General features: G+C 44.5%; 1 protein-coding gene across 1 annotated transcript in view; it reads left to right on the forward strand.

The window, feature by feature from the left end:
* Positions 1-22,650, forward strand: part of MCF2L2 (MCF.2 cell line derived transforming sequence-like 2) — a 231,345-nt gene that overhangs the window by 136,978 nt on the left and 71,717 nt on the right. The window contains exons 16-18 of the mRNA XM_056850366.1: positions 14,491-14,557; positions 15,880-15,995; positions 20,233-20,302. Of these exons, the coding sequence (XP_056706344.1) occupies positions 14,491-14,557; positions 15,880-15,995; positions 20,233-20,302 (253 nt within the window). The remainder of the gene's footprint in view (positions 1-14,490; positions 14,558-15,879; positions 15,996-20,232; positions 20,303-22,650) is intronic.

The following is a 22,650-nucleotide window of genomic DNA, read 5'->3' on the forward strand; positions in this document are numbered from 1 at the left end:
GGTGATGTGAAAGACCTCTGCCTGAGACCCTGGAGAGCCGCTGCTGGTCTGAGTAGACAATACTGACTTTGATGGACCGAGGGTCTGATTCTGTATAAAGCAGCTTCATGTGTTTGTGTGTTTACTTGAGCAGAAACAGCTCTGGTGAGCCCCTATTGCCCCTCTGGGGAAACCTATGTGTAGTTGCCCATCAGTTCACATATACACACACACACCCGATAGAAAGCATAAGGCAGGGCCCCCCAGCCATTTCAAGCCTGTGGGCACCTTTGGAATTCTTACACAGGGTGGTGGGCGCCACCTCCAAATGGCACAGAAGAAGAAGCCCAGAGGCAGGGGACAAGAGGAGTAATTTTTTAAAAATACACTGGGAAAGAAAAGGGAGGGGGGGGAACAAATACCATAGTGGCAGCTGCCACCAAGGCAATTTTAATCTGCCCAACCAATGAGATCTTCAGTGGCCAAATAGAAGCCCTGCTGGGAGGGAGCTAGGGTTGCCAACCTCCAGGTACTGGTCAAATAAGACAGTAGTAGGCAAAAAAATGAACAAGCAGTTAACAAGGATGGCAAGGAACATGGATAGCAAAACTATCACTGTATTGCAAGGTGCAGCAAAAATAATCAAACAAACAAGCGAGGCCAAGCAACCGAGGTTACAACGCGAAGATTGCCAAACCATAGGCAAATGCTAATAATTATACAAAAGTTCATGTGACGCATATAGTTGCATTCTGGTCAGTTTCCACTTGAAACTGACCAGAATGCAACTATATGCGTCACATGAACTTTTGTATAATTATTAGCATTTGCCTATGGTTTGGCAATCTTCGCGTTGTAACCTCGGTTGCTTAGCCTCGCTTGTTTGTTTGATTATTTTTGCTGCACCTTGCAATACAGTGATAGTTTTGCTATCCATGTTCCTTGCCATCCTTGTTAACTTCTTGTTCATTTTTTTGCCTACTACTGTCTTATTTGACCAATACTTTTTACAGTAGAGTGAGTTATTTGTATAGCTAACCTCCAGGTACTAGCTGGAGATCTCCCGCTATTACAACTGATCTCCCGCCGATGGAGAAAATGGACCAAGGGTCACCTACTTGCCTAGTCCATCAGCTGGAGAAAATGGCCGCTTTTGCAATTGGACTCTATGGCATTGGAGTCCCTCCCCAAACCCCGCCCTCCTCAGGCTCTGCCCCAAAAACCTCCTGCCGGTGGCGAAGAGGAACCTGGCAACCCTAGCGGGAGCCCCACCTAACCCCACCCACTTCCTAAAAACAATTGGTGGGTGCCAGGAGAGGTGTCGGTGGGTGCCACCCTGCCTGTGGGAACCATGTTGGGGACCCCTGGCGTAAGGTACAGTTAGGTCAAGAGGCCAACAAACTGTTTGTTGTTCAGTTTGTTACCTTTTTGCCTCCTGAGGAGGAAGGCTACTTGGATTGTCAGCGCCACTCAGATGCCATCTGTCCATGTGATGGATAATACCTGCTCTTCGAGACAGTTGGCAGCTAGAGTTTTATTTCCACTGTTGTGAAACCAGCTGCTTGCTGCGTAGAGAGGTTTTGTCACATTCTTCTGTTATCACTCCTCGCAGGGAAGAGCCGTGAAGTCAGCTTGTGATCCAAGGGCTATTTGCTTTGTAGGGGAGCCCTGCGAAATCCCGTTCTTTAGACATGAGTCAGCTGTAAACAGAAACAAATCCCCTGAGACAGGGCCTTGGAATTACACCACTGTAGAACTCGTGTTTGTTTCCTAATCCATTTCACCCTTCTACATTCTGTAAATTCTTGCTTAAAACAAAAAAGAACTCAAATACTTCTGCATTTTCATGAACACACATGAAGCTGCCTTATAATGAATCAGACCCTTGGTCCATCAAAGTCAGTATTGTCTACTCTGACTGGCAGCGGCTCTCCAGGGTCTCAGGCAGGGGTCTTTCCCTTCACCTACTTGCCTAGTCCCTTTAACTGGAGATGCCAGGGATTGAACCTGGGACCTTCTGCATGCCAAGCAGATGCTCTATGACTGAGCCACAGCCCCTCTCCATGGCTCTCCAGGGTCTCAGGCAGAGGTTTTTCACATCACCTACTTGCCTAGTCCCTTTAACTGGAGATGCCAGGGATTGAACCTGGGACCTTCTGCATGCCAAGCAGATACTCTACCACTGAGCCACAGCCCCTCTCCATGGCTCTCCAGGGTCTCAGGCAGAGGTTTTTCCCATCACCTACTTGCCTAGTCCCTTTAACTGGAGATGCCGGGGATTGAACCTGGGACCTTCTGCATGCCAAGCAGATGCTCTATGACTGAGCCACAGCCCCTCTCCATGGCTCTCCAGGGTCTCAGGCAGAGGTTTTTCACATCACCTACTTGCCTAGTCCCTTTAACTGGAGATGCCGGGGATTGAACCTTGGACCCTTCTGCATGCCAAGCAGATGCTCTGCCACTGAGCCACGGCCCTTCCCTCATCTTTTCTGCTTAAAGAGGAAGCAAGTTCACTCTACCTGTTAACTGACCGAAGCCTATGAGCTGTATAGCTGTCTTGTTTAAAAGCCTATGAGCTCCATAGGTCCACCCGTTAATAAATGGAATACTTGTTCGTTGCTCATAAATAGCCCCCTGCAACTGCTTTGAAGACTGAGAAAGCGGTGCTGGTTAAAGGAGGTGCTGAACATTTTCCTTGTCCACTATTTTCTCAATGGGATATCAGTGGGATATAATGCCACAGGGTCTACCCTGTACAACTAGGGTTGCCAACCTCCAGGTACTAGCTGGAGATCTCCTGCTATTACAACTGATCTCCAGCCAATAGAGATCAGTTCCCCTGGAGAAAATGGCCGCCTTGGCAATTGGGCTCTATGGCATTGAACTCCCTCCCCTCTCCAAACCCCGCCCTCCTCAGGCTCCGCCCCAAAAACCTGCCGCCGGTTGTGAAGAGGGACCTGGCGACCCTATGTACAACATACTGCTTCACCAGGTTGATATCTGCACACAAAATATACGAGAGACTTATACTAACCAGTACTACAACAAAAACCCAATATACCAGTTGTTTGAATAATTGAGAATAAAACTTTACAACATACTCACTTACCTGGTTGGGTTTTAAATTGTTTGTACTTTGTATTTTGTATTTGTATTGGTTCACATCATTGTATTTCTATATATGTGTGCAGATTTTAGAAAAGGTTTTAACTAACCACTGATGAAGGCCCTAGAGCCCGAAACGCGTTTGGGTTTGTGCTTACGGATATCAACCTTAAGTTTGGCCATTGTGCCATTTTAACGCTTTTAAAGAATTTTAAAATCTGTATAGCGCTTCTAATAAAATATATTTGTAATATTTCCACATAGACTTACATAAATTTTCCTCTCACCCAACCCCGGGTACCCAGCTTTTGTTTTTAGGTTGGGTTTCATTCCCCTCTTTTTTCTTGCACAACAGCCATTTTCTCCAGGAGAGCTGTAGTCTGGAGAGCAGTTGTAACTCCACGAAATCTCCAGGCCTCCCTTGGAGGTTGGCAACTCTCCTATTTCTCCCCCCATGTGGTGGCCTCCCTCCCTCCGACCCTCTGCATGTATCAGGAGAAGAAAGTGCTGCTTCTTATCTCCAAACTGCACTGGAACTGAAAGAAAACACCACTTTCATCATTGGGCTTGCTGGCTAAGCACAGAAACCTTGGGAGAAAAATGGGTACTTGCATTGTGTGTGTATTAAGTACCGTCAAGTCGCTTCCTACTCATGGCGACCCTATGAATTAAAGTCCTCCAAAACGTCCTATCTTTGACAGCCTTGCTCAGATCTTGCATTAAGAGTACATTACGCCACATCCTTTAGGGTTGTCAATGTTAATTTTTAATTCAAGTATTTTTTTTTAATTCAAGTAATTTTTAAAACTAAAGTGGATTTTAAAAAATTCTAAATAGTGGGTGACTTTTGGCTTGCTTTAATAGGCATAGCTAGGGTTACCAGCTCCAGGTTGGGAAATTTTTGGAGAGTTTTGGGGCAGAGCCTGAGGAGGGTGGAGTTTGGGGAGGGGAGGGGGACTTCGATGCCATAGAGTCCAGTTGCCAAAGCAGCCATTTTCTCCAGGGGAACTGATCTCTATCGGCTGGAGATCAGTTGTAATAGCAGGAGATTTCCAGTTAGTACCTGGAGGTTGGCAACCCTAGTGATAAGAGGGCACTTATGCTGGTGCTGGGATCACGCCGCCTCCACACCTCTTTCCACCCAAACTTCAGGAATGGGCGGTCAGTGCCTTTATTTAGATGATTTGTTAACTAAACTAGCATATTGTGCATCTAGGCATGAATTCAATGCCCTTTTTTTCTTACCCATTTTTCCTATTGGGAATGTGGGCATATTTTCTTCAAATTATTCTTGACTAATAGTAAATTGAGGATTGGTGTACTATTTGAGCCTTCGTGCTGTATATATATTTCAGCAGTACCTGGAGGTTGGCAACCCTACCCTCTACCCACACATAGACCACGGGGCAACTTCAGCCATTCAACACACACACATACAGCACCTACTCAAAATACAGTGTGCAGCCACAACACCGGTGTGGACGTATATGTCCCTGTTGCTTCCGAATGAATTAAGAAAGGACTATTTATCATATTTTCCTCACTCTCTCCCATGAGGGCAACATTTGTGGTTCTTCTGTCCTCCATGTCAGCTGGATATCTAGTCGCAGTTTTATTGTCGGTTTTCCTGTGATGTGTGTGTGTGTGTTACAGTTTTCAGTCGGGCTGTAGTGTTGCGCTGTGGGCTTTTTGAAGAAGGCCAGTGGGGGTTAAGAAAAAATATGGTAAATAATAAATGTGGCTGTCACCCTTTGTTTCTGCACCCAGCAACGACAATGGTTGCCAACAGGCAAGCATAATGCAAACAGCATCAGCTGCCGAGCTACATTCATTGGCTCATCTCGTCCAAGACAAAGAAATTTCCATCCCCAGCTGAGCACCTAGCAGACAGAACCACCACAGCCGATCGGCCTCTTTCCGGAATATCTGTAGTTTTCATTTTATTCCATGCTATACTCCTCTGGGCCCTGATCTGGACGGCTCAGGCTAGAAGAAGAAGAGTCGGTTTTTACATGGCGTCTTTCTCTACCGCTTAAGGAAGGGTCAAACTGGCTTACAATCACCTTCCGTTTCCCTCCCCGCAACCGACAACCTGGGAGGTAGGTGGGGCTGAGAGAGTGTGACTAGCCCAAGGTCGCCCAGCTGGCTTACATGTGAGGGAGCAGGGAAACGAATCCGGTTCACCAGATTCGTCTCCGCCGCTCACGTGGAGGAGTGGGGAATCAAACCCGGTTCTCCAGATCAGAGTCCACCGCTCTTAACCACTGCACCACGCTGGCTCACGACACCACGCTAGCTCAATCTCATCAGATCTTGGAAGCTAAGCAGCATCGGGCCTGGTGAGGGCTTGGATGGGAGACCACCATGGAAGTGGGTGGTTGATGTGCATAGGCAGCAAATGGAAATCACCACTGTCCCTTGCCTTGGAAACTCAATGGGGTTGCCATAAGTCAGCTGCCACGTGATGGCACTTTCCGCCCCCCATACTCATCTGGACTATTGACCTGTAAACTACCACTCACTCAGCCAAGTCTGAAGACTTCCTGAAGCCTCAGGGACCTTTCTTCAATTTAAGTGGCTTTTTTAAGGGCCATCATATGGAAAAGGGCAGACGGGTTCTTCTCTGCTGCTCCAAACAGTCTCTTCACTTGAGAAACGACGAGGAACCCACGGAAAAACCGACAAATGGGAAAGGAGGACGTGAAGAAGCTCGGAGAAAAGCCGCTGCGGTCCAGCACCCAAACAGTGGGGAAAGCCTCCTTGTAAAAGCACTCTCTAGATACAAGGAGCTTAAGCGTCAGGTCCACCAAATATTAGGAGAAATATTCAACAGTGGGAGAAGTTTGGCATTGCCTAGGGTGGGGATAGGTTCTCCCTCACTGGACGTCTTTACGCGGAGACTACCCTACCGTCGGAGTACTCCCCTGGCAGTCAGGAGAGTATCCAGATTAACATTATGCCAAATCTGTGCACAACTTGTATGACTTGTGTTCCCCCCCCTCCTCCTTTACTCTAGAGCAGTGATTCCCGAACTGTGCTCCATGGAGAACTTGGTGCGCCACAAAAAATCTCCTAGTGCTCCGTGAAGAGATTGGAAAGAAAAATACGACTGTCAATTTGGTTTAGTATATAGGTGCTAGGTGAAAATTAGTGCTCCATGATGATTTTCTCTCCTGAAAAGTGCTCCGTGGCTCAAAACGTTTGGGAATTGCTGCTCTAGAGAAATATATAAACCTCATTTTCTCCAGTTTAAAGTGGGGGTGGTTGGGTGCCTTCTGCTTTCCCACATGCTGGATAATGCACTTTCAACCCAAAGGGCTAACGCACTTACTGTTTGAAACATTTATTGAGATGTTTTATTCATTCATGATCGCACTTCCCCTTTCCCTTTGGGAGTGGAACCGTTTTGCAGTCATGTAATCCCCGTGGTTTCCAAAAACACTTATAGAACGATGTTTTTCCTTTCTCCGTTTTCCAGACGGCTTCCCCTGAAGTGCAGATAAGGTTGAGACGCTGTTTCTTTCTCCGCCCCTCTGTTGTCCACACCCACTGGGTATCCCATGTCCCCTCCTCTTTCCCTCCGGTGGCCATGTGTTTTTTTGTTTTAAAATAAATGCACTTGGAGTAACATTGGATCGTCATGTCTTCTTCTTAAAAAAAGGGATCGGGCAAGTTATTTAAAGCCAGCAAAGAAGCGACCCATTCTCCACCAGGTCTCCTTTGTTTCTGTGTTACAGACGAGGCTCGGACAAGGCTGTAAAGGAAATTTGTTGCTTTTGTTCTTCTGATCCCCCCTTCCCTTGAGAGCTGCAGGAGAATGGTTGTTTCTGAGTTTCTTTCTGAGTTTCTTCTTTCTTTTCTCCCCCGCCCTTTTCCCTCCTGGTGCAATATCCCCAAGGGAAGATCTGAATGATTTCCTGCTTTTTGTCCCTTTGCATTCCCGCGAGAACTAGAAGCATCGGGGAAACGTGAGCCCATCGTCCTATCTTCCCAATGCACTGATGATCCCACACAGGCACACCAAAATACCGAGGGAGGTGGAGGGGAGCCCAAGCAAGTTACGTGGTGCTCCCTCCACGCCCCCTTCTCTCTTTTGTGCGCTGTTTCATTGGAGGTGCACTCTGAAAGCAAACGTTTTAGAGAGGTTAGAACGAGCAGAAGTGCAGGGGGGAAATAGGAAATTGCATCCAGCACGATCGCTTTTAAGATGTTTTCCATACGTTTCCCAGCCTGGGTGCGATAAGCCCCCCACTTTCAATGCACTTTGCAACTGGATTTTATTATGTGAAACGGCAACATCCACTTGCAAATGATCACTAAAGCAGACTGAAAGGGCATTGTTCAGTATGTGTGAGTGCAAGTATAGCCATTTTTTTGTAGCCCTTTAAAGGGCTTTTTCCCCTTCCCCTGCCAAAAGTGAGGGAAAGAGGGGGTTCGGGGATGCAGGGAAGGTCCCAATGAAATTGCCTTTGCGTCTGCGGTTTTGCTCAGGTGTGAAAAGGGAAGAGGGGAATGGGGAGGCAACAGCAAAGAGTGGCTCAGGAGCAGAGGCGCATGGATGCCATTCCAGTCCGCTTTCTCCTCTTTTGCTGCCGCCGCTGTGGCATAGGGTGCATTTTCACGGCCCCATCTGGAAGCGGCTTGGGATTCTAGCTCAGGTGTCTCCACATCTCTCAGCCTATACGCCGGCAGCCTTCAGAGTTGACATACTGGTATATTTGTAGAACCACGCCTGTTCTTTGCCTGCTGGAAACGCCCTTTGCCCTAATTGTCATCGCCTCCTTCTTGTTCTCTGCTTTTCCGGGAGCCACCCCTGTTCAAGGGCAGCTGCTGCCTCGGTCAGTTTCGTTAACAGCGCGCTGTCTTGTGCAATTGGGATGGCCAGTCTGACAGAAGTCCAGTAGTGGAGGCTTTGGAAGCTCTGTGCCCTCACTACAGCTAAAAGATTCATATTACAACACTGGAAAGATAAAAGCCCACCTCCGGTAAATCGATGGCTTGAGGATCATAGAAGTCTATCAATATTTGAATAAGAGTTGGTTTTTATATGCCGACTTTCTCGACCACTTAAGGAAGACTCAAACCGGCTTACAATCACCTTCCCTCCCCCTCCCCACAACAGACACCCTGTGAGGTAGGTGGGGCTGAGAGAGCTGTGACTAGCCCAAGGTCACCCAGCTGGCTTCATGTGGAGGAGTGGGGAAACAAATCCAGTTCACCAGATTAGCCTCCGCCGCTCATGTGGAGGCGTGGGGAATCAAACCCGGTTCTCCGGATCAGAGTCCACCGCTCCAAACTACCGCTCTTAACCACTACACCTCTCTGGCCCTCTGTATGCATGGCATATGGACTGCAATTGCTCATTGACATATTTTTAGATATTTAGAAACTGTTTATAAAAACATATGTGTAGATGTCCTACACTGTGGTTGTATTTTTGTCTTTATATATATCTTTTTAAAAAGTTTTCTCCCTTTCCCCCGTTTTTTTGAAGGAAATAAAATATGAATAAATTAAAATAAATGTGAGAGGCTTTTATAGATTTTTTTTGTGGTCTGGAGTGTGTGTGTTGTGTGTTATGTGCCGTCAAGTTGTTTCCGCCTTATGGTGACCCTATGAATTAATGACCTCCAAAATGTCCTATCGTTAACAGCCTTGCTCAGGTCTTGCAAACTGAAGACCGTGGCTTCCTTTATTGAGTCAGTCCATCTCATGTTGGATCTTCTTTTCCTCCTGCCTCCAGCTTTTCCTAGCATTATTGTCTTTTCCAGTGAGTCTTGTCTTCTCATGATCTGACCAAAGTATGATAGCCTCAGTTTAGTCATTTTAGCTTCTAGGGTCAGTTCAGGCTTGACTTGATCTATAAGCCACTGATTTGTTTTTTTGGCAGTCCACGGTATCCATAACACTCCTCCAACATCACCTTTCAAAGGAATCTACTTTCTTCCTATCAGCTTTCTTTGCTGTCCAGCTTTCACAACCATACATAGTAACAGGGAATACTATGGCATGAATTAACCTGATCTCGGTTGCCAGTGACACATCCTTACACTAAAGAATCTTTTCTAGCTCCTTCATGGCTGCCCCTTCCAGTCTCCATCTCCTTCTGATTTCTTGGCTGCATTTTCCCTTTTGATTGATGATGGAGTCAAGGAATAGAAAATATTGAACAATTTCAATTTCCTCAGTCAGCCTTAAAGTCGTATAAAGTCTCTATAACCTTCATCAGCAGTCATTTCAAATCTTCATTTGGTGTCATCTTAATTAATGTTAATGTTCCTTCCACCAATTTTTACTCCACCTTCATCTGAATCTAATCTAGTTTTCTTTATGATATGTTCTGCACATAGATTGAACAGATAAAATACATCCTTGTCCGACACCTTTGCTAACTGGAAACCATTTTGTTTCTCCATATTCTGTCCTAACAGTCGCCTCTTGGTCCAGACACCAATTGTACTTTTGGGAGAACTCCGGGCCCCACCTGGAGGCTGGCAATTCTAAATCAAACACTAAACTGAGACAGGTGTACTTTCCTCGGGAGGATTTAAGAAACAACAGCCTGGCTCATACATGCATAACATGTCTAAACAGTCAGATAAGATCTCATTAAGAAAAGCAGGTTCTTCGAACTGCAGCCGTAAATCAGCCATCTTGGAGGCGGAAGGTGGGGTGGAAAAGGTGTTGAAGACATAAGAGCCTCTTGAAGATTTTATGCTTTCTTGAGAACGGTTGTTTTGTTCAGAAGCTTTCCTCTCCTGAAAATGGTTGATACCTGCACCCCCTACTCCCCCTCCCTGGTCCCTGTTGTGGGGGGGATTTATTTATTTATTTAATTCATTTGTGCCCCACCTTTCTCCCCAACAGGGACCCAAAGCATCTTACATCATTCTCCTCTCCTCCGTTTTACCTTCATAACAACTCTGTGAGTAGGGTTGCCAATCTCCAGGTACTATATATCAAAAGGCAGCACAAAGGCTCAATATTAAGAATGCAACAAATTCAATATTTATTCCTAAATCATTAACATATACACATATTATGCCTTATGTGTAGGGTTGCCAATCTCCAAGTTCTTAGTAAACCAAAAAACAGCAACAACTGCAAACAATATTCATTTATGCTTCTCAGAGCAATTAAAGATACAACCAGTATCTAATACAACCTGGACATATTAGATACTGGTTGTATCTTTAATTGCTCTGAGAAGCATAAGTGAATATTGTTTGCAGTTGTTGCTGTTTTTTGGTTTACTAATTATCTTACAGCACGCTAACTTTAGTTTACCAAATCTCCAGGTACTAGCTGGAGATCTCCCACTATTACAACTGATCTCCAGCCACTAGAGATCAGTTCACCTGGAGAAAATGGCCACTTTGGCAATTGGACTCTATGGCCATTTATGTTTGGTAATTAGTTGCGCATTCCAGGCTGAAATGCCCCGCAATTTTTTTTGAGTTTTTCACACTGCACCGTCATTTAGGAAGTGACTGCGAAGCCGGTGTATACCTGCTTCGCATTTCTTAAGAGCCCCTTTAACGCAACCTTTTGTGTTTGCTCCGCCCCTGCCTCGAAGAATCCCCTCAAGGAAGCATGCAAAATCACAGCTGTGCGTTAACTATGCAAATGGCGGTTGCTAATGGAAGGAACAAAGGCGCAGGCAAGTGGGGGGTGGAATGTCTCCTTTTGCTTCGGGACTGTGAATAGGCATTTTAAAGGTTGCATTTTAAAAAAGAGCTTTGAACAAACATCAACATTGACCCTGCAAAAATGGCCTATGGCATTGAAGTCCCTCCTCTCCCTAAACCCCACCCTCCTCAGGCACCGTCCCAAAAACCTCTGTCGGCTGGAGATCAGTTATAATAGAAGTCATGACATGACATTCCAGTGATTTCTTCCTTCTTGTCTCTCAGCCACACCTTCACTCAAATACCGTCCAATTTCCTCGTTGATATTACTGGAAACTTCCTTTTTCTTTGTTTTGGGTTCTTCCTTTCTTTTTCTCAAACTTACCTGCACCGAGTTGTGGAACCGTTTCCTTTACAATGTACTAGGAACATTTTTTGTTTTTGTTTATGTCCTTATTGAGCAACCGGAACAATGCTGTTGATGGTGGAACTTCCAGAATTGTGAAAACTGATTTCTAATACCTGTTTCTAATACCTGTTTCGAGCAGTACGTTAGAAAGGTCATTATTGGATCGTTGCAGAATCCAGACCTTTCTGTCCTCGAGCACGGAGAAATCCGGGCTGAGTAACATGGCTCTTCTGCATGGATGTACAGTCCCCAGGTGGGACCTGGAGATCTCCCAAAATTAAAACTGATCTCCAGACAACAGAGATCAATTTCCCTGGAGAAAATTGCTGCTTTGGAGGGTGGACTCTAGGGGAATGTACTGTGCTGAGCTCCCTCCCCGCCCCAAACCTTGACATTTCCAAGCTCCACTCCCAAATCTCTAAGAATTTCCCAAGACAGCCCTGCTCTCAGGAGATGAGTCTTAATATTATAGCTGATTAGTTTACCAAAAGAGCATGGGTTAGAATACACTTATTGTGAAAGAATTCTGGTAACGTATATACTAAATGTATTTCTTGTAACTGGTGCCCTGTGTGTGGCGATCCGAAAGCGTTGCCAACCTCCAGGTACTAGCTGGAGATCTCCTGCTATTACAACTGATCTCTAGCCGATAGAGATCAGTTCACCTGGAGAAAATGGCCACTTTGGCCATTGGACTCTATGGCATTGAAGTCCCTCCCCTCCCCAAACCCTGCCCTCCTCAGGCTCCGCCCTCAAAATCTCTACGTATTTCCCAACCTGGAGCTGGCAACCCTACAACCTGGTAGGGTTTTCAAAGCAAGAGACTTAACAGAGGTGGTTTGCCATTGCCTTTCTCTGCATAGCGACCCTGGTATTTCTTGCAGGTCTCCCATCCAAATACTAACCAGGGCCAACCCTGCTTAGCTTCTGAGATCTGACGAGAGCTGGCTAGCCTGGGCCATGAGTGAGCCTTTAGCCCACGATTTTGCTCTGGCTTCTGCCAGATTTGGCTCTGCTCATTTTCTAGAATTAGCTCAGCCCCTTAGCCCTCTCTGGGAAACTAAAAAATCCACACTCCCTGCAAATGTGAAGTGATTTGAACAAGAAAGGAACTCTATAAATATTAAGACAAATCATGGTTGTTTTGGTCTATCCTATATACGGCAACAATAATCATGCCTCTGTTTTTTGTATTTCTAATGTTCTAGCACATGTAGAAATCTAGTACCTACAATCAAGGCCTAAGATAGAACATTGCTCCCTGAAGAGCTAGATTTCTTCATGCTAGAGGTTTTTTTCTCTTTAACTGTAGGAAAACGTTACCTGTGTACACATACTCATACCTTTTTGCAATCTTAAATAGATTAAGTAGGGGAGGGGCAATGGCTCAGTGGTAGAGCATCTGCTTAGCATTTAGAAGGTACCATGTTCAATCCCCGGCATCTCCAGTTAAAGGGACTAGGCAGGTAGGTGATGTGAGACCCTGTAGAGCCCCTGCTGGTCTGAGTAGATGATACTGACTTTGATGGACCACAGGTCTGATTCAGTATAAGTCAGCTTCATGTGTTCATGTGCTCAAGGACTGGTGTCTTGTGATTTTGCTGAATGTGCAGGTAAGTTCTAAGCAAAAGCAGAAAGCTGCATTCTACTGAACTCTCCCTCCAAGTCAATATCCCCGTCTTCATCGTTGTGACAAGACAAACATTGGCTGCACTTGTTCTGCGTTCTCCACTGTGTTTTCTGACTTCCCTCTTTAAAAACCAGCGTCTCTTTGTTTGGCCATTCCAGGGTGAATAAGGCACCAAAGGCTCCTTTTCATATTCTGGGTTTTTCCTAGTCTGTCGTTATCTGAACATCTGTGCTGAGCCGGCCTAAGTGTGGGGGAAATCCGTGTTCTGCTGTGATATCCTGAAATATCTTTTCTTGCATGACAATGCATTTCTTTGGCATTTGAGATTCACTGTGTTCTGTTCCCAGCCCAGGGAAGGAAGTGCTTCGGCTCCCCTCCCGTGCCATTTCCCCACATCAAGGTGGCCCCGGGAGGAGTTACTTGCTGCATTTTAGCGCTCCAGCTCCAAAAAGAACTTGGGATGTCTAGTTAAAAACATATCATGTAGTTTGGCCCTCCGGCAGCAGGTGTGGGGAGATCTTTCTTTGCCTGGAGAACTTGGAAACTTCAGAATAGGCAATACTACGCTGAGTGGACCAATGGATTCTCTGGGCATCAAACAGCTTGGAGAAAGCCTGGCTCCCCTGAGGAGTGAGGCACACAAATGTTAAAATAATAGTTTGAAAAGGCATCGGAGGAACTGTACAGATATGCCTTAACAGCAGCCAGAGTAGTACTAGCCACGACGTGGAAATTGGATGAAAGTCCCAATATAGAAGGATGGAAGAGCAAATTGGCAGAACTATGCTGTGGTGGTGAAACTAACTAATCTAGTAAATAAAAGACCCAGAGAAGAATTTATTTTAAACTGGAGGCTCTATTATGCTGGGTACCCAAGGTAAGGTGGAAAAGATAAAATAAAAATGGAGAAATATATTTTATTATAGGGATTTTTACCTGGCCCCTCCCTCCTCAGGCTCCCTCCAAAAAACCTCCCGCCGGTTGCAAAGAGGGACATGGCAACCCTATTGTCTGCATATGTTGAGATATTTGTAAATACTTGTGTATGCATTATATGGGTTTAATTTGACCACTGCTGAAGACCTGCTGGCTGAAATGTGTCTGGCGTGTGGTATAGGTCTATCAACCTTATAAATGCCATTGTGCCATGTTTTATCATTTTAAATGTTTTTAATCCTTATATAGTGCCCTATAATAAAATATATTTCTTTATTATTATTTTTTCTTTTCCACCCAACCTTGGATACCTAACTTTTGGTTTTTTAAGGTTGGGTTCTTCCCCCTTCCCCGCCCCACCCCCCGTTTTTCGAATATTGGCTCTATTATGCTTACGTGAAAACAGCATAAGTTTTGACGAGTTTAATACGGAGAACATCAAAATTGTGTTATTAAAATGTATCTTTGTTTAAGTTGAACAGAAATATAGAAATAGCCAATAAATGCAGTATACTTTAGAATGGATTGGGATATAAGGTATATTTACACCCGGGGTAGATATACATACTTTTGTCGATATAACTGAACAGTAGATAAGATTTTGTGAAGCATTATTGTAATCCCTCATCCGATCCTACCCTGTTTTTTTTATGCCCACTATTTTTTTCTTTTGAAAATAAAAAAAAAACTTTATTTTTAAAAAAGATACATAAAATAATATTTTTAAACCTCTCGAGTTTGGATGCAAAAACCACTACAATTCTCTCTCTCTCTCTCTCTCTCTCTCTCTCTCTCTCCTTTAGCCATATTATCAATGAACTGATAGAAACAGAACGGGTCTATGTAGAGGAGCTTCAAAGCATCATAGAGGTAAGTAAGTTGGGTCTGCACAGAAATGCTGGTCGCAGAGAGACACAGTAGAGAGAGCTAACGGCGCCTTCCCCAGCGGCAGCATGAGTCCGTCTTCTTCCTAGCCCTCTGCCCCTGAATGGCCACACGGCACCCCACCCCATCTGATACTATGGTTGCCAACCTCCAGGTACCAGCTGTCAGCATATAAAAGCCAACTCTTCATCTTCTACCCTTCCGATTGTTGCGCCCCTGAAATTTCTTAAAAACTCATCTGAGATCCTTTGAGTAAAGAACGCTAATGGTAGACAAGTGACCCTCCATAAGAGAATACGGGGTAATAGGCTTATCCCGCTTGCTTGATATTTCTGGCTTACATTTAATCACACAAAACTATGGTTTGGGAGCTAACACAGCTTGTGAAGCAGCTGGTTCTGCTAATGTGTTACTTTAGCTACTTCTGCTTTGTGTAACCCTTTTTCTACCTCAGAGGAAGTGTGGTCAGCCGCCTTTGGAGCATGATGTCAATTCATGACAAGGCCACCTGTGTTGGGTAGGCAGGGTGATAAGACCTTGTTACCAAAGTGGAATGTTTTAGTTTAAAGAAAGAGTCCGGGGTGACGGCTGACTTGCTTTCTTTTCTTTTCTTTTTTGCTCTCGGTGTTGGATTAGAAGCTGGTATGCTTAAAAGACAGACGGGCTCCTCCCCAACCTTGCTGAGCCTCTGTGCACTTAGGAGTTTTGGAAAATGTTGAGGGCTCCACAACAAAATAGCTGCCATTGCTATAGGGGCAGGAGCAATCGTAAAATTGCTGCCACAAGGGATAGCTGCCAATCACAAAATACTGAGAAGTTCAATTAAATGATGAATGTCCTCCTATGACAGAGGAATCTGCTACTGAATAAGTGCACTGCCACACCGCATACGGGGACTGGGTCTTTGCTTTGGGGAAAAGGCACTGTTTTGTTTTAGTTTCTAAGGTCCAAACTAAACGTTTGCTTTGTTAAAGAGTTGGGTCTGGGTAAAACCACACAGTTTTTGTTGGAATCCTAGAACGTTGCTCCAGTGCAATGACATCACTTCTGGGTTGCAGCGGAAGCGATGTCATGGCATTGGAGAAAAGCCAATTAAGATGTTGTGGCTCCCCAGAAGCACCCATCGGGTGCCAGCACTGGGCCGGCAACCCTACCACAGAGTATGCAGTCCGAACCCTTTTTAGACCTGTTTTGGAGGCTGCAGGCATGTGTTTCTTATACTCGTTCCATTTTTTGAAATTGACAAAACACAACTTCCTATTTCCCCCCCCCCCCCCGTCATTCTCCCCACCCTTATCTTCCATTAGGGCTATGCATCAGAGATGGACAATCCTGATTTAATTCACTTGATCCCAACTGCTCTTTCCAACAAGAGGGAAGTTCTTTTTGGGAACCTCTCGGAAATCTATGACTTTCACAACAGGTATGCACCGTCTTTGACCAAGGCTGCTGAGAGAGGGGAGGGGCATCATGGGAATGAAATGCTGGGGGTCTGGGAGCCGGGCAAGGGACCCCATTGGTGTGTGGCTGTATATTTAATGGAGAAAGTGTGATCTTGGGCTAATAACTATTTCTTAGTCTAAACTGTCTCATAGAGCAGTTGCGAATATTAGGGGTGGGGGAGGGAATGCACATTGCTCAAGGCTCCTTGAAGGAGGAGAAGAGGAGTTGGTTTTTATATGCCGACTTTCTCTACCACTTAAGGAAGAATCAAGCCGGCTTACTATCACCTTCCCTTCCCCTCCCCACAACAGACATCCTGTGAGGTAGGTGGGGCTGAGAGAGTATGACTAGCCCAAGGTCACCCAGCTGGCTTCGTGTGTAGGAGTGGGGAAACCAACCTGGTTCACCAGTAGGGAATCAAACCCAGTTCTCCAGATCAGAGTCCACTGCTCCAAACCACCGCTCTTAACCACTACACCATGCTGGCAGGGTGGGATAAAAATGGGAGAAACAGGATGGGGTAAAATATACAGTTCAGCAGAGATAATCAATTGTTATCATATTCATACAAGTGATTTATTTTCAGATGATATTTGGGTTGAGTCTGGGTGGTGTGTGGTGGCGCCCAGAAGGACTTTTGGCTTGGGGGAAGAAAAAGAGTTGGTTTTTATATGCTGACTTTCTCTACCTTTTAAGGAGAATAAAACTGTCGTACCATCTCCTTCCCTTCTTCTCCACACAACAGACGTCTTGTGAGGTAGGTGGGGCTAAGAGAGTTCTGATAGAACTGTGACTGGCCGAAGGCCACCCAGCTGGCTTCATGTGGAGGAATGGAGAATCAAACCTGGTTGTCCAGATTAGAGTCCACCGCTCTTAACCACTACGCTGGCTCTCAGCAATACTTTCTCTGGGATGCTGTTCTGTAGGATTTTGTGTGAATATTTTTAAATGAGCGCTCCACAAATTTTCTCTCGTGTCTGTGTGATTCTGACCGTTGTCTGCAAACAGCGATCTCAAAGCATCAGACCACACGCTGGGGGTGTTTGCCTAAAACCGTAAACCAAGTCTCTGGCCAGAATGGGATCCTCTTTTGGATGACTCGCACGCAGAACACAGGCACGGCTTTTAGGCCAGTTGGTGGATGTGGGTTGTCATGCCCTAGATGTAAATACAGCCTACCGGTAATTTGCCTTTTTCTTTTTCTTTTTTTTCTTTTTTTTAATTTTTAATTTATATAATTGAAGGGGTACAGGGGAAAAAAAGGGGAGGGGTAAGCATTGTAAATATAAAAACAGTAAATATGGATATTACATAGATATAAAAAAGTAAGCTCAATGATATATTGTAAATTGTATATTGTAGAACGTTTTTTATGCCAAAAAATAGTGATAGTAATAAAAAAAGGAAATTGATACAGTATGTCATTGTGTTATTCTATTTGTATTACTATTCTATAATATAAGAATTTATTATTAACTTAGCAATTATTTAAAAACAGAATTATATAATACAATGCCAGCATATTTCAACTAGTTAGTTGCAAGTCATATAAATATAAAATAACGCCCACTTGTCGTCAAATTGCTCTTTAGATTCGCTGGGTTTTGGGTTTATCTCGTGAGTCATCTTAGCCATGCTGGCATATTCCAACAGTTTTTCTTTCCAATTTTCTATTTCGGGGATATGATTTTGTTTCCAAGTTCTTGCCAAAACCGTTCTGGCTGCAGTTGTAGCATACTTAAAAACATCGTGATACTTTAAAGGCAAGTTTTGTGGCGTTATACTGAGTAAATAGAATTTTGGGTCAAATGTGAACTTGATATTTAACATCAACTGCAGTTCTTGATGAATTCTTTTCCAATATGTTTGTATCTTTGGACATGTCCACCAAACATGAAAATAGGAACCGTCCGTGTCTTGACATTTCCAACAAGCGCCCCTTTTACCTGGAGTGGTCATCTGAGAAAGCATGTTGGGAGTCAGATACCATCTGTAGAATGTTTTATACCAGTTTTCTTTCACTTCTTGGGACACAGTATATTTCAATTCATGAGTACAGAGTTTTTCCCATTTATCCATATTAATCATTTCTCCAAAGTTTTGCATCCATTTTATCATATTAGTTTTCACTTGTTCTTCTTCTGTTTCGTATTTCAAAAGGAGCTTGTAGATTTTACCTAATAAATGTGAATCATCTTTAGATATTATCTGCTCAAATTCTGTTAGTTCACGAAATGGCTGGGGATAAAGACAGTCTTTTTGTAAGTTAGACCTCAGTTGTAAGTAGGTCAGCCAATTCAGTTTTTGGAATTTTTCTTGAAGTTTAGTCAAAGTCTTGATTTCTCCTGTAGGCTCTATCATTTGATTGTAGGTAAAATGAACACCCGGTTTCAATTTGACATTGTCATGATAAGCCTCAACTGGCGACATTATAGATGGTGGAGAAGGACTTATTCTCTTTTTGTATTTTTTCCATATTTTCATAAGCGCTATTTTAACGTCGCAATCTTCTGGTACTTTGTCCTTTTGAATTTTTGTTGTGGAGTCCCACAAGACTTTGTGGAAACCTTGTCTGAGATCCGCTCGTTCTAGAATAACATGCCTGGCATCGGGATATTTTATCCATTCTGTAATCCAAGTTAGACAAGCAGCGTGATAAGGTAATTTGCCTTTTTCTACACACATCAAGTACAATGATAGTAGGAACCAGAGCGTTCCATGAGTGGGTGTATGGAGGGAAGCAGTTTTGGAGAGCTCCAGCAGAGAACTGAAGGGTGCAGATTATAATGATTCTGGGTTCCAAAATAGAGATCTGAAGAACGAGGAGCAGTTCAAGCAGTTTTAATCTAAGGAGCTGTGATATTATATACTGTGATATGTGTATATAATGGTATAGTCCGCTCCTCCCCTATTATCTGTTGGAGTTAGTTAAGTCCCAGCGGGTGGAATTCTTGTAACCAGTTGCTAGTTAGTTGATGTCGCTGTGAGCTATAGCTGGGGGCTGTTGGAGTTGATGTTATGTAAATAAAAGCTGTTGGATGGACCGGAAAGTGAGTACCCTTGCCTGATGCTGCGTGCCTTAAAAGGGGATCATTACATGGTGTCAGAAGTGAGTCTGGATCTTCATACGTTCCCCGGTGCCTGACTGGGAGGCTTTAGGGTGCAGCCCTTACACAGAAATGGAGTATTTCAAGCCTCCTTCAGAACTGTCCTTCGTGGGAAATTTAGGGGAAAACTGGAGGCGATGGGAGCAAAAGTTAAAACTTTACCTTGCCGTTACCAGAGCTGAGGATGAGTCAGAATACAAGATTGCAGTTTTGCTTCATTGCATAGGGGATAAAGCCCTTGAAGTTTACAATAATTTGCATGGTGTGTTTGCAGATCCTGACAATAAAACCCTGACTGAGGTTTTAACTGCTTTCCGTGCCTGTTGTGAACCCAGAAAGAACCCTGTGATTGAGCGATATCAATTCTGGCAATTGCAATACAATGATGCAACTGGCATAGATACCTTTGTCACTGAGCTTAGACAAAAAGCACAGCATTGTGAGTTCGGTCCCTCTCAAGCAACTCCAACAGGTTCATGCAAACACTCTCACCTAGCTGAACTGCCTACTTGAATATGTGACCTTAGGGAAGGTCTTCAAATTAACATGTTAGACGAATATGAGGGACTATCTTGAAATTATAAATTCTATCACAACCCAGATGTTTGGAGATAATTTCTCATAATAAGAGTTGTGGGTGGCGTTAAGCGATGTTTGTTGGTTCTGGCGTGGTGGTATAGTGGTTAAGAGTGTCCTACTACTATCTGGGAGACCTGGGTTCGAATTGCCACTCGTGATGTGGAAGCTCTTTGGGTGACCTCGGGCCAGTCACACTCTCTCGGCCTAACCAACCCCACAGGGTTGTTGCGAGGATAAAATGGAGGAGAGCAGAATGATGTTCAGCCGCTTTGGTCCCCGTTGGGGATAAAGACAAGGTACAAATGAAATAAACAAATAAGCACTTTATTCTCCTGTAACAACTGTGTGACTGTTCTGTTCTGGGTGACTGACTGTTCTCCCTTGCACTGGATTCCAAAACCTTAAATGTGATATCAAGAATTTTAACCTATATAAACTGACTTCCTGTGATATATCTTGAAGACCTGAAATTGAAACGAAGACCTGCCCAAAATGCATATTCTCTTCTCAAAAATGTTATTTGTGTTTCAGAATCTTCCTCAAAGAGCTGGAAAACTGCATTGAAAATCCGGAACTTCTTGGTCGGTGTTTTTTAAAAAGAGTAAGTGAACCCTGGCTGTCTTCTGACAGATAGTTCTGCAGTAGAGGAGCCAGATTCGAGTCCAGTAGCACGTTAAAGACCAACAGGATTTCGAGGGTATAATCTTTTGAGTCAAAGTTTGCTTGTCAGATGCGAAGGGAGCTTTGACTCTCGAAAGCTTATACCCTGGAAGTCCTGTTGGTCTTTAACGTGCTACTGGACGCGAATCTTTCTCGCCTGGCTGTCTTATGTACATGGAGTCTTAGTACTGAATTTCCTTTGGGTGCTGAACCACAGAGGTTTTTCTCTGAGGCCATTTATGCAGGGTCGATTCTGTTCCTTTCTCAATGCAGATTTTTTAAATCCGACCTTTAAAATGACTATTCACAGACCCGATGCAAGAGGAAAAAGTCAAACAAATTCCACCCCCCTCACTCACCTGCTCCTTCGTTCCTTCATTTGCATAGCCATTAGCAATAGTCGTTTGCATAGCTAAGCCTTGGTGGTGATTCTGCATGCTTTGTTCAGTGAATGCTTTGATGTGGGGGCAGAGCAAATACCAAAGGTCACGTTAAAGGGGCTCTTAAGAAATGCGAAGCAGGTATGCGCCGGCTTCCCGGTGCCCTTTGGAATGACAGTTCAGCATGAAGAACTCAAAAAAATATGCGGGGCACTTCAGCCTGGAACATGCTGCTAATTACCAAGCATAAACGGCCTGAGTTTCCTCACCGTGTCATTTACACTTGCTGCCTTTCTGTGCTTTCTTCTTTGTTCCTCCATGAAACCAAGGACATCGTCCTATAAAGTAGACTGGAGAAAATTACTCAGTGCGAATCAGATGTCCTTGGTTTCATTTCTTAATGGACTTTTATTTTTACTGCATTTGCATGCAGAACTCGTTTCTACTATTCTGTAACGTTTGTATCAATCCTTTAGAACGTTTGTATCAATCTTGAGCTGTATCACTTTTGATGTCACAATACATTTAGGTTTAGTCAGATAGTCAGGCAATAGATTATTTGTTGTGATTGATTCTGTTTAAGAAAAATATAAAATTGAATACACAGTAAGTGGTTGATGTTATTGAATGAGCCTACGTGCTAACATATTTTTGATAGTCTATACTGTTAGAGCACAGGTTTATTGTTAATTGTAGTAACTTCCAGGTAGTAGCTGGAGATCTTCCGCTATTGCAACTGATCTCCAGCCGATAGAGACCAGTTCACCTGGAGAAAATGGCCACTTTGGCAATTGGTCTCTATGGCATTTAAGTCCCTCCCCTCCCTAAACCCTGCCCTCCTCAGGCTCCGCCCCAAAAACCTCCCGCCAGTGGCAAAGAGGGACCTGGCAACCCTCCCCTCCCATCATCTGGGTCCCATCAACTTCCTCTTAAGGTTGCCAACATTTCCCCTTCCTTGCCCCAATCCTGTACCTCTCAACAGGCTGGCACATACATGCTGAGCCAGTGAAAGGTTTGCTGCCATGGAGGAAGTAGAGAGAGAGAGAGGCTCCTCTGGCTTAAAGAAGAAGAGTTGGTTTTTATATGCCGACTTTCTCTACCACTTAAGGAAGACTCAAACCGTCTTACAATCACCGTACCTTCCCCTCCCCACAACAGACACCCTGTGAGGTAGGTGGGGCTGAGAGAGTGTGACTAGCCCAAGGTCACCCAGCTGGCTTCATGAGTGGGGAAACCAACCCGGTTCACCAGATTAGCCTCTGCCGCTCATGTGGAGGAGTGGGGAATCAAACCTGGTTCTCCAGATCAGAGTCCACCGCTCCAAACCACCGCTCTTAACCACTACACCACGCATGCAGAGCAGGGCCAGTAAAAGGGAGGGAAAAGAAAGGCCAACCCCCAATTTCCTTTTGCAGGCAGCAGCTTATTCCAGCATTTAATGAAAGCCATGGCGTTCTGCTGACATCTTGTTCTGTTTGCCCAAGGCCACAGAACGATTAGATGACCACTCTTCCACTCTGCGTTGCTTTGGTGCCGAAAAGCAGCGTTGGCTTTTATGGTTACGGAGGCCTTCCCCGTGGATTCTCCTTGGACCGTTCAGTAATCCAAGGCTGGGGGCTCTCTGTACTCACTGGTCCTTATCTCCTGCTGCGGGAAGCACTTTTGTTCCACAACGTAAAATAGGAAGGAGGACAAGTGAACCAGCAGGGCACTGCTGTGGATTTTTAAGAAATATCAAAGGGGATCTCTGGTTGAAGACTTTGCAACCCTCCGGGCTCTAAGGAAGTGTTAATAGAAGCAGCTTTGGAAAAGGACACTCTTGGCAGTTCTTTTTTGTCTTGGAGAACTGAAGTAGTTTTTGCTGTTGTTGCTGCTGCTGTCAAGTAGTAGTAGCCAACTTATGGTGACC

The sequence above is a fragment of the Euleptes europaea genome, chromosome 5 (genome assembly GCF_029931775.1).
Source record: "Euleptes europaea isolate rEulEur1 chromosome 5, rEulEur1.hap1, whole genome shotgun sequence".
Taxonomy (NCBI): Eukaryota; Metazoa; Chordata; class Lepidosauria; order Squamata; family Sphaerodactylidae; genus Euleptes; species Euleptes europaea.